This window comes from Phalacrocorax carbo, chromosome 2 (assembly GCF_963921805.1).
Source record: "Phalacrocorax carbo chromosome 2, bPhaCar2.1, whole genome shotgun sequence".
Taxonomy (NCBI): Eukaryota; Metazoa; Chordata; class Aves; order Suliformes; family Phalacrocoracidae; genus Phalacrocorax; species Phalacrocorax carbo.
This window is the reverse complement of record NC_087514.1, coordinates 35892782-35904704: the sequence shown is the minus strand read 5'-3', so window position 1 is coordinate 35904704 and position 11923 is coordinate 35892782. Positions and strand designations below refer to the sequence as shown.

Sequence of the window (11923 nt, the reverse complement as noted above, 5' to 3'; positions counted from 1 at the left end):
AGCGATGGACTTACAAAGAAGACTTGGAACTGAAATCAGGAGTAAAGGAGTTTGGAGTGGGTAACTGGGCTAAAATTTTGGTCCATGGTGACTTCAACAACCGAACTAGCGTCATGTTAAAAGACCGGTGGAGAACACTCTGCCGGCTTGAACAAGTCTAATTTGGACTACAGGAATCAACTCTTCTTGACCTGCCTATACATAAGGACCTAGTCCAGCTTTTCAGAATAATTTATTTTAGTCTCAGAGTGTCCAGCAGTGTTGCTGTCCTAAAACATGAAACAGAATAGTAATAGGTATAAAACGGTCATGTAGGCTCACTTGCTGGGAGGACAACTAAAATGTAAAGCCTGGCCTTTTATCTACACGCAATAGATGACCTAATTTCTGAAATGTGAGAACGCTTGCAGTGATTTAAGAAAGGTCAGTTTGTACATAGAGGTATTAAATGACTGGCAACATGTTTAGCTTGATAGAGGCTAATATGGAGCCGAGTGTTCTGTATTTTTAAAGGGTTGTATCTCTAGTCAGATTGAGCTTTTTACCATTTTACTTCCTGCCATATAACCCATCTGAATCTGATTTGCTTCACTTTGCAATTTTGGTCAGACTTACCATCTCTGTCAGCAAGTTACACCAAAAATTATGTATTGATATTGCTAATTTTACAAACTTACTCCTTTTTTTGCAGTTAAAAATGTGATAATCCATGTGATTTTGTATTTATAAGTAGAAAGGTGCTGCTTTTTTAAATAAGCTTAAGTTCTAGGCAGAAGGTGATGTTGATGATGATTATATATATTGACATAATAGCACTTTTTATCTCGTAGAAGAGATGGAAAACATGGAAAGTAACAGTATGATACTAGCTCTTAATATCTCTTGATAATCTTGTGCCACTTACCTTGTCTTGAGAAGTGCTGCCTTCTAGACCAGCAGGAAAGGGAAAACTCAAAAACGAATGGCGAAAGTGGGGCTCAGTAACGAGTCTATACTGACACTGATAGCAGGGCTCATGAGACGGGTTTCATCTGTGCTCCCTAGTGTCTGTGTCTGCAGTGATAGCAAGCAAAGATACGCTCTGATAGGGTGACTATCAAGGTGTCAGTCGGTCACTGTAAATGTCCTGCTCATGAGAGGCTGTAACAGATGGATGATGGTGCTATGCTGTCTCTCCACACAGGTTGTGTGGAAGAGTTCCACAACCTCAGAAAACCCCTACTTTCCACTGTCATACTGGTGTGAATCTAGGGACTTGAACTAACGTATCACAGCATTCTTTTAAAAGTGAAATCTTTTCAGATGTTTTCTGTACCTTTGTCCTTGGATAAGGTTTTTATTTTACAAGAACTTTACAAGAAAAAGCCTCTGTCCAAACTGGTCATGATAAAACAAGCCTCTCTATTTTTCCTGCCTACAAGGGAAGAGAGGTGTTCCTGAAGGCTGAAATGTTCCGGAAGTATTAAGATAATCTCTCTGCTTTCTGTTTTGGAGGCCTGCTTCCATTAAGATAAAATGATAAAGTACAGTTACAAAGGTTTCTTTCACACTGTTTTTGTGGACAGGACCTCAGCCAGAGCTCCTTCCTCATTCTTGCCACCAGACGCTACGGTTTCTTCTTGCAGCCGCTAAAACCAGAGGCAAGAAGTAGTCTTTAGGTTCCACAGAGATGCTACATGTCTTAACAGTAAATTTTCTCAGCCCTAAGGCATAATTTCTTTTTAGCAAACATTGTGAATTTCAGGATCTTGTTAAAATACAGGCTTTGTCTTTCAGCACCAGATTCTTTCAGGAATGCTAGAGCAGCTGTAAGCCAACAGTTTAAAAAGTCATAATAGGTATCTGACAAGTGAGAAATGCAGTATGCAGCCTCTTTAATGCTGTAACTATAATGCAAGGTAAGTAATAGGTAACAAAACAAGGATTTGAGCTACGTGCGTAGCAGTCTTGCCAGTGCTCTAATATTTCAGGTTTCTGTGTTAATCATTGTACCTGAGTGGGTTTAACTAGTAAAAAGTAAATTTTACTTTTTATTTTAGTAAAGTAAGCTTTAGTCACAAAGTCTTGTTTAGGTTCGTCTGCCATGAAGTTCACACTGCGTTAGTGACATGAAGGTCTGAGCTGCCTTAACAACGCTGACTAGTCACACTTCTTTATGGAGGTGGCTGAACTTGAAAACTGCGGTGTAGTGGAAGAATACTTGTTGACTTGTAGTATAAAGAGCTATCTAGACGATATTGGTAAGGAGCAAAGGATCTAAACTGAAATACGGTTTTAGCTCTCAAACTTTCATTTTTATTCACCCTTGCTATTTAGTGATGACAGTATCTATTCTCAGACTTGAGAATGTTTGGCTGGCTCACCACCACGCAGGAGCAGTGCCCATAGACAGGGCTGTAAAGAATGAGAACTTCAGGAAAAGCAGCTACTACGGTTAGAAACACTAGCTCTTTAATTGCAAAAGAGAAACATGGAAACATGCTTCTAGTGTTCTAATACAAAGATCGGTCTTAGCTTTTTCTATTAAGGCAGAGAGAGTTTCCTGAAATGCTTCTTCCAAAGTTCCGACTCCTTTAAAGTTCGGTTAGTCTCCAGAAAACGCAGCAGAAAGATGTAGGTCTCTTGGCATTGGTGTTAATTTTCTTAATCTTTTTGTTGTTGCTGTTTTAAAGGTCTTTTAAACTTTTATGTAAAAATAAAGCTATGCACAAGGGGGCATGAACAGTGCTCCAGTTGCTGAATCTTCTTCCAGGTTCCTTGACACTGAGGGTTGCCAACTGCTTCCCAGTGTAAGATTTTATCTCTGAAATGTGATAATAAATAAGGAATTAAAACACTGAAAACTGTACTCTCCGTTTTACTAGGCTGTGTTGTATAACATGTCAGAACATAACATTTGCTTAATAATGTAAGACTTTAATTAGCTCACCTAGCTCTTAATAAAATGCTTTCTGGAGCAGGTATTATATTCCTAAGTATAGTATACAGGGCGGTGGATTGAGTAGCTGGTTGTACAGTTATTAAGTAGTATACCTATTAATAAATGTATAGATCAAATAAAAATCCGTTCTGAATATTAAATGTCTGCTTTCAAAATCACTGTTCTAGAAACCAGGTGTAACGGTTTGAGAGGAGTGCCAATCCACCACTGGTAAACCAGAAATCAGGTTTGGATTATGGCAGGAAATACCATTTTTAAGTAAAAGTCCCCATAGCTGTAGAAAGACCTCTTGCACTACAGAAGTGCCATCATCCCTTCACAATAGTAAATATAGCATTCAAAGCACTGAACTCTCATATTGAAATTATTTCCCAATTTTATCGAGATTGTAAAAGCAATTTCTGTGAGAACTGAAAGGGTAAATCTGAGCTCTACAAGGGATATAAAGAGCTGTCTCATTTTTTAGGTGTAATAAAGGCAGCTTTTAGTGAGACCTTGAGAAGTCTTAACTTCTGTACTGGGTTTTGCTGCAGAAGAGACAGCAGAAAAATGGCTTTTTTTACCCATCTGCATTATGGCCATCTCCAGAACAACGGTGCGTGTCAGTATTCATAGCTGGAGGCTGGCAAGCTACACACACAGTATGTCCTTCTCGTAGGTACTGCATCCATCGAGCGTATGGCCGGTTCTCCAAAGCACAGTGGTGTGAAAGCGATTCTGTTTTAAATTCCACACAATATCTGCTCAGAAGGAAAAGTACTAAAATCAGTTATGATAGATAAAGCACAAGCTAGGTACATGCTTTAAATGTACTTACATATCATACAGGTGGTATTTGTGAAGTGCAAGTTACACACCCTCGTCACTAGCAAGTCTGTTTCTGACCCTAATGTAATTAACAGATTCTTAAAAACATTACACAAACTATTTCTCATTCCATGTCCCAGTCCAGTGCTTTATGTATAACCTCACTTTCTGGTTGTGTTCTGTATTCTTAAATTATGTTGAAAAACAGGTCTCAGTAACACATATTATTTCTTCTATGCTGCTAAAAGAGAAAATGGAAGAGAGGTTTTAAGAAAACCGCATAGGTTATTGTCCTGGGGAAAGCAGCGTAAGGTAAATCAAACCACTACAGACCCAATAATAGCCTAATTTAAACTTCACAACCATCCCTACTGGTAACCAAACCAAATCTTTTACTGCTTGTGTCAATTTACAAAAAAAATCTCTTGAAACTGAACATATTCAGCCCATTTTGTTTGTTCAGAGACCTGCGTCTAATTTCTCAGACTTACACTTACGGATACTTTCGGCTTTGGTTGAGCATTATTTCCTGTTTGCTTTCAAAAGCAGCCATCCTCAGATTCACCATGACCCCAATGTCTAATTCAGGACAATTAGCAAGTAATAATAATAATAAAAATCTAGAATATGCAAATGAACTGCAGGAGGAAAATAGTACAGGCTATAGCTTATTGTTTAATTATTGCAAATTTAATGACATTTTTCTCTGTAGCCAGCTATTTTCTGTTGAACAAGAAGACCCACATGCATATGATAGATTACCCAGCTGCTTCTTTGTCTGAAGGCCAGAGAGAAGATGCTGCTCGTCGTTTTCTTTCTTTACCGTATTCAGAGGTAGTTATGAAAGCAGGGACTGAGGAAGAAAACAGTTACGGTAAGACAGCGAGACACAGTTGAGTCATATATCAATTACTGTAACAGTGGGTGAATGAATGAGGAGCTTGTGGATGGTGATGCTGACTAACTATTGAAGAAGTGATAAAATGTTGGCAACATCAGACCTCAACCCCATTCCTTGCAACTAAGCTCTGTGCTTATTCAGAAGAAATCTATGTAGAAATGCGTTCAATCTAGTCTGTGAGGAAGTAGGACGTGCTGGAATCCTACAAAGACCTCTGTTTCCTGTTTCGTACTGAATTTGTGTTTAACTGTACAGAGGTAATATGATGCGGAGGGGCTTAAATCAAGAAACTGAAGCAATGCATGCAGCTTAATAGAAATTAAAAGCCTGCATAGGAAAAAAATATACGAATATAATAAAGAGCAATATGACAGTAGAAATTAAGGTTTTAAATTGTATTTTTAACGAGCTAGCTGGAGATAGAGGCTTTTTTTTCCCCTGTTCATTGCATCAGTAAAATTTGTGAAGGCCCAGATGGGCACAATGGACAGATAAAGACAGAATACCATGTTCATGGCCGCAGTCCTCTCCCTGGTACGTCAGGTATTCCAGGCAGCCAGCCTTCTCCTCTAGAGCAGGACAAGGTTCCCCACCATTTTTAGGTTCCTGTTGTACATAGCGCCTACGTATCCGCAGGTTGGGTTGACATTGTTCTGCACAGCCGCTCCAATGACTCCACTCCCCCACAACGCATGGAAGAGCTGCAAAGCAGTATTAAAATATTGCTAGTAGTTAAGATTTCTGTTTTATCCTAATTGCTCTCAAAAGCTTGAGTAATAAGGCTGTGCCTGGCTTTTTCTTTCTTACATACTTTTATTTATAGCATTTTAAATGCTCTTCTAGGAGTTTGCATCTTCAAAATAACATTCAAACCTGCCTGCAGCGCTTGGCTTCCTCTTCCACCCCTTGTCCAGAATGAAACAGCTCCTCATGGAAACGTTTCACTACAGCTGTGAGGTTCTTTTGTACCCTCTTCTGAAGCATACGCGTTAGCCCCAAAGGAGACCAGCTCATGGATTACATAGACCAGTGAGTGGTCTGACCTACCTTGGCAGTTCCTACACCACCAGATGTTGTTTAAAGGCTGGAAGATAAAGTAGCAGGATTTGGGAAGCCTTTAGGCTCTCTTGGTTCCCCTCAGGCTGATTTCTAACCCCTTTTCCTCAACACTGAAATAAGTTCCACTGCCACAGCTTTGTTGGCCTGCTTTAAAACAGGGTGTCCTGCACCACGGTCCTTGCTGCAGACAATTTCTGGTGATAATTTTGGTTTTGTTTAGCCTCAGAACAATGCAGGGGTGTGCTCCAGGCTTGGCAGCCGCATTCCTCTGAGCTGCTCCCCTTCTCGTCAGTGTGTGTGTCCAGAGGGAACGTCCTCTGCCTGGACACCAGTGGCAGTACCAGCTTCCCTGTGCGCGCACGGTATGCTGCTGGGCGAGCAGGCAACGGCCATGTCTGCAGCTTTCCGTAACCGTGAAAGGAGACAGGCAATCAAAACACTGCAGCACTGTGTGCTATTCCACGCTGCTTCCCCTAATATCATTAGCTGCTTTTTGTCCTCTGATGGGCTCGCTTTTTCAATAAAGTCATGATTAATGTCATGTAATTGAAATACTAGCACATAGTGTCTTATAAAATCCTAAAGGTGCCTATGTTAATATTAGAGTTTCTTATTGATATGGAAATTCCTCAATTCTTCAAAGACTTGTTTTCATTGGACACAGCAAATAGGCTTAAAATGATTTCCCATGTAGTGTGAATCACATTTTACTTTGCTTTTCCACTCCTTTACAGAGGCAGGCCTTCAACATGATACTTAAAGAATGGTACAAAATACCTGTTATAGTCAATGGTTGGGCTATCTTAAATTGGTTCTGAACTGTTTTATCTGGTTAAATTAAGCTTTTTCCTTTCACATATATGCTGTTTCCCATTAGCTTGAACATATATATTTTTGATCATTTCTCCTCTATATTTCCTGATTACAATTTAAATTCCTGAGAAGCTTTACAGGTTAACCACTAGTTACGTACTTGCATCAGCATTGCAGGAAAGTGATGCAACCAAACTAGTCTTTCAGGAAAATATTTTATGCCCTCTGGGATTCTGCCAGTACAAGACATTGGGAAGAAAGAGTAAAATGTGATAACCTCTCTGGTGTTTGTGACTCTTTTCATAAGATATAGAAAATGCTGGGTTCGTCCTGTCACTACATCTTTAGTTCCTTGGAGCACTATAGACAGGTAAAACTGCTGACAGAGGCTACCCGGCAGATGTCCTTATCACACTGTTACAATTGCCCTCCTTCCTCTTACTGTGCACCTGTTCTGATGGAACTTAACCCATTTTTGAGTGGCCCAACAGTGCCAGGAACACGAGCGGGCCAAGGATGCTGCATCCCGCACCCTAAGGAACTCCACTGAAACAGAGCAGCCCTGGGCATTGGGCCACCAGTTGTCCATCCTGCTTAACCATTAGCGTTCTCTGGCATTTTCTCCTGCTTACTGATAAATACCTTCCCAGGCAGCTCCTGCGTGTTATTTGTAGAACAGCACTGGAAAATAACATGGAAGAAGCATATGGCTCCTTTTGCCACATGGAGATACCTGACACTGCCCCACTAGGCACTGCCCTCAGACCCGTTAGGTGCCCCAAGGCACATGGCACAGTCTCCGTGGCTGTGAAGGCACCACTCTAACATGTTGCAGCACAAGCCTCAGACATTTGTCTCAAGCTTTTTGATTTTGAAAGGAAGAAAATCAGCAATAGTAAAAATGTCTCGGACCCTGCCATGGGATAGCCAGGGCAAGTGCTAAATGTGGTATGGACCTCACAGCCTTTGCCACCTGGCCGCAGGGCCCAAACCCAGTCCTTGGCCCAGCACAGGCTTCAATGCCTGATCACACATCTTAGTTCTACCTAGAGTACCCAAAGGACAGTAAGTGTCACCCAGCCCAGTTTCCTTATCTGCTGACTCTCTTCCAAGTTGGCTGTATGAATGACCTGCAGAAGTAAGGATTTCCACATAATTTTAGTCCTATACTAGCACCTTGATATGCAGATAACGCAGGTCTAACATCACATTTTCCATGCAGAAAACTCCCAGTGGGACTGAGTATCTGCATAACTAAGGGATGACTTCACGTCTTACTGGAATTAAACCAAGCTGACAGTTCAATATTGGTCATCTGCAGCAATACATGGCAATTTTATGGTCATCAAGATGTAGAACAAGCAGTATGAATTGCCTTAGTCATGTGGAATAATAAGAATATTGGGTTGCTAGAATGGAATTTAACCAGTGGGATAATAATGTCACTCTTGCCGTCAGTACCCAGCAACTGTTAAGGGACAGTACATCGGTTTTGTGCCTCGTTGGAAAGATGTCAAATTCCCCAGCCTGACAGAGAAAGGGTCCCAGAGCTGACGTAAAAGGAATGGTGCCAGTTCTTGAAATACAAAAAGAAGTATCAGGGACCTGTAGCTACAGCCTCATGGTCTCTGTCTATGTTACAATTGGTTCAGCTTACTTAACGCAATGATGGTAGATGATGATTCATTGAGACAATGAGAAGGATGCAAGTCAAAGGAACCTGAAGGGCAGGACTTGTACTCAGGTAACTACCAAAATGTGGAAGTTAATGAGATGCTTGGAAGTTCAAAAATACACAGAAAATGTACATTGCTCTCCTATGAAACACAGCTTGAGTGGTCAGGATTATTTTTTTTTTCATTTACAGCAATGTGAATCATAGATTTTTTTTTCTGAGTCACACTATTTAATTCTTTCCTTTCTCTGGGAAAAACAGGATTACAATATCTTCACTGAATCACTGAACAACATATGTTGTAATATATAAGGATCTGTGGATTTTCTTAGAGTAATGACTTCCATTCAAATGACGAGGTCATTCCTTTTTCAGGCTTTCTCATTGTACATTAGTTCCTATTTAAAATGCTCTCTTTGTACAAAAATATTCTTTCTTCATTGTTAGAACTATAAGGAAATTTATATTAAAACCCTTGGACTTGGGTTCAGCAGCCCACAGGCTTCTGCTGAGCCATCTATTTATAAAGTACCAGACCTACTACAATTCTTAGGCATGGCAGAATTTAACCATGGCTTTGGCAGCTTTAGGACACCCTTTCTTTCAGTGGTTTCTCTTATTCTGGAGCATTGGTTTTGTATTATTCCTAACACATTTCTTGATTACATATACTCGAGGCACTTCACACTTCCCTCAAATACTTGGTCCTACTAAATATTTGCAAATGGATGAAATGTCATTTCAGCAGGTGCTGAAATTATGAGTGGCGAACAGGCTGATAAACAAGCTGTAGCACGAGAATCATTGGACACTCATCTTCACATTTCTGGTTTAGATTTTTTAACTTCACATTCAAAACAGTATTTCAGAGTGAACTATGCCAATAAACACCCATGGTGTGGTTAAACACATGGACAGAATTTAGAAACACTCAAAGGTGAGACCTAAACATCCAATAGGAACAAAAATTACTTAAACATTTCTGGTCAGACTTGTCTAAGGGGATACAAACTGCCACTGGAACTATTTGGAATTTCTCTTTATACAAAACATAACTTACTGGCTGCTTGCAATGGAAAGTATATGATCATTTGCCTTCAAAAGAATAACTTCTTGAGGTCAGTTTTGTAGTTTCTGGATGTACAAGTTCTAGGACCACCTTGCCAGACTGCCTCTCCTCCCATGCTACACCCATGCAGAACGTCCTGCTCCCTTTGCTTGCACTAGCATTGGTGCTCGCACAGCTGGGCAACGAGGCGCTGCAGGGAATCAAACAAGCCAAAAATGGGCAACAGAGAAAGAGTTTCCTGTTTTAGCTCCTTGAACTGGGCCACCAGAGACTGTCAAATTCCAGCTCTGGTACAGGACATTGAGAGGGACAGAGAGACTTCACTGAGACTCCATCTTTCTGCCTGGATCTAGGGCACCCCCTGTCCACGAGGGGTACAAGGGAGAGGCAGCACAAACACTTCATGCCTTTTGAGGCAACCACTAGAGAGCCTGAGACAAAAAACACCGTCTTGATAACTATAAGGCATCATCAGGTGCCAGAAGTCATGGTAAGAAAAGTGTCTAAACCAGAACATTTCAAGTGCAAGTTTGAACTTTTTTTTTGAAGAGCATAGAAATTTTTATCGGATTACAGCTCCATTTTAATGCTAACACTGTGCACCTTTGTTAGCTCTTTTCTGTTATACTTGAATGTTAAAAATAATTTCATTTACTGAAAAGAGGCAATGGGCTGTGACTATATGTCAAGCAAGCATCTTGTCAGTTCTCCCCTTACTGATTTTCCTGAATGAAAGATCAATATATTAAAAAATTATAATTTTAAAGATGCTACCTTCTGTCAGACCTTATGATGCATGTCTTTTTCCCTTCTATTATTCTGGAGAGATTACTTAGCAGTCAGAGAACTGACTGTATTTCTTCTGGAGTCTCCGTGCAGCTTTACATCATGTAGGAAGGGTCTACACCATCCGACAGTCATAGTCCCCCTTCCCAAACCAGGCAGGCCCAAGCCAACTTGGGTCCCAAAGCCACCTTGGGTCCCAAAGCCACCTTGGGTCCCAAAGCCATGTGGCTATGTCAGCAAGGCACTGAGCCTGCTCAATACAGCCTAATTAGCAGGACTGTGCAGCAAAGACTCATGACTCTCTGGGTGTAGGCTGGTGTGCGCCCAGCCAGCTGGGAAGGGGCATTAGGCTGTTTGAGTACTGAGGCTGTACCTGTAAAGCGAGGGCAGTGTCCTGCATCTCAGCCAGAGGGAGGGAGGACAGTTTGTGAAGACCGCAAAGGGTAGAAATACCATGGAAAGAGGGGGTGTAACTACCTACAAGGCTGTTGGGTCCAGTTTGGTAGAACTGGGCCAGTTTTCCCTCCTTGCCACTGCTCCCCTGGGAGCCAGGCCTCCCCCGCAGCCTGGCAGAGAACCCTCTCCCTCATTCCCCTGAGCTTATTTTGAAGTCTTTGCCTTCATGGTGGATCCTTGCTAATTCCTGCCCCTAGAAATGAGGACAAAACCTTACCCTGAGGACCTTCCCAGTTATTTCACTGATATTTTTTTGGCAAAACACAAGAATCGGCTCAGAGACACAGACGGTGCTAAGTGAATCTCCCTGTTGTCTCTGTAATCACAGAATCACAGAATGGTAGGGGTTGGAAAGGACCTCTGGAGATCACCTTGTCCAACCCCCCCCACTTCAGCAGGCACACCCAGAGCAGGGGGCACAGGAACGCATCCAGGCGGCTTTTGAATGTCTCCAGGGAAGGAGACTCCACAACCTCCCTGGGCAGCCTGTTCCACTGCTCTGTCACCCTCACAGGAAAGAATTTTTTCCTCAGATTCAGGTGGAACTTCCTGTGTTCCAGCTTGTGCCCATTGCCCCTTGTCCTGTCGTTGGGCACTAATGAAAAGAGTCTGGCAGTCCAACATCCCCAATGCGTCTTCAGGATGAGCATGAGTGAAAAGTAACATCACATTCTAGAAGGAAAATAACATCAGATGGGCAAACCCCAGGCACTATACTACAGCTAACCCTGACACCTAAAAAATACCTTGTGTGGGAAAATGCCCTCTTCCCGCTCCCGTGCCTGCTGCTACCCTCACACAGCCCCAGCCTGGTCCCTGCTCATGCACCTGCGCCGAGGCTCATGATCCCGGGGAGGAATTTGCCCTTGCAGAGCCCCCTCACAGCTGAGACCCTCATCGCACACCCCATTCCAAACCTCGTGAAAACTTCCAGCCCACAAAGCCCCGGCAGGCGAGCAGCTAACTATACCTGGAGAAGGGGAACGGGGGTGCTCGGGGGATGCCCCCTCAGGCTGCCCACCCCCAGGGCCGGGGCGGGGGGCGGACGCACCTACCCGGGCACGCCTGGCCGTGGTCGTGACAGCAGTCCCCGGCTCGCCGACATCCTCCGTCGCAGTAGCAGGTCCCGTAACCTCCTCCCTCCCTCCATCCCTCGCCGACACAAGCGGCGTCCCGACCCTCGCAGCACTTTCCCGAGCAGCTCCCCCCGGCCCCGCTCCCGGCCCACAGCAGCCCCAGCCACAGCGCTCCCGACAGCGCCGCGCCGCCCATCACCGTGCCGCCCCGGCTTGGGGATCCCGCCAACGCTGCGCCCTCCGGCCGCCACCGGCACCCGGCGGAGCAGGGCGGGCTCGGCGGGCAGGCAGCGGGGGCGGCGGCGGGGGCGGCCGGCGCGGTCCTGCCCGGCCCTGCCCG

At 43.3% G+C, this 11923-nt stretch overlaps 2 protein-coding genes across 3 annotated transcripts in view; one reads left to right on the top strand and one right to left on the bottom strand.

Moving 5' to 3' along the window:
• Positions 1-2727, top strand: part of TERF1 (telomeric repeat binding factor 1) — a 24438-nt gene extending 21711 nt beyond the window's left edge. For both annotated transcript variants that reach the window (XM_064442549.1, XM_064442548.1), the window contains one exon: positions 3-2727. In XM_064442549.1, the coding sequence (XP_064298619.1) occupies positions 3-161 (159 nt within the window). In that variant the 3' untranslated portion in view covers positions 162-2727. The remainder of the gene's footprint in view (positions 1-2) is intronic.
• Positions 2676-11923, bottom strand: SBSPON (somatomedin B and thrombospondin type 1 domain containing). Its single transcript, XM_064442552.1, has 5 exons — positions 11563-11923; positions 5156-5350; positions 4511-4601; positions 3505-3681; positions 2676-2803 (listed from the first exon to the last, which is right to left on the bottom strand). The coding sequence occupies exons 1-5, from the start codon at positions 11777-11779 to the stop codon at positions 2686-2688; spliced, it is 798 nt and encodes a 265-aa protein (XP_064298622.1). The 5' UTR covers positions 11780-11923; the 3' UTR covers positions 2676-2685.

Bases quoted from the DNA above. Each gene is read 5' to 3' on its own strand.
- SBSPON (XM_064442552.1), bottom strand. From the start codon at position 11,779: ATGGGCGGCGCGGCGCTGTCGGGAGCGCTGTGGCTGGGGCTGCTGTGG. The intron at 3,682-4,510 runs GTAATCTATCAT...CCTTCTGAGCAG, and splicing joins TCAGACAAAGAAGCAGCTGG to ATATTGTGTGGAATTTAAAA. The intron at 2,804-3,504 runs GTAAAAAAAGCC...ATCACATTTCAG, and splicing joins GATGGCCATAATGCAGATGG to AGATAAAATCTTACACTGGG.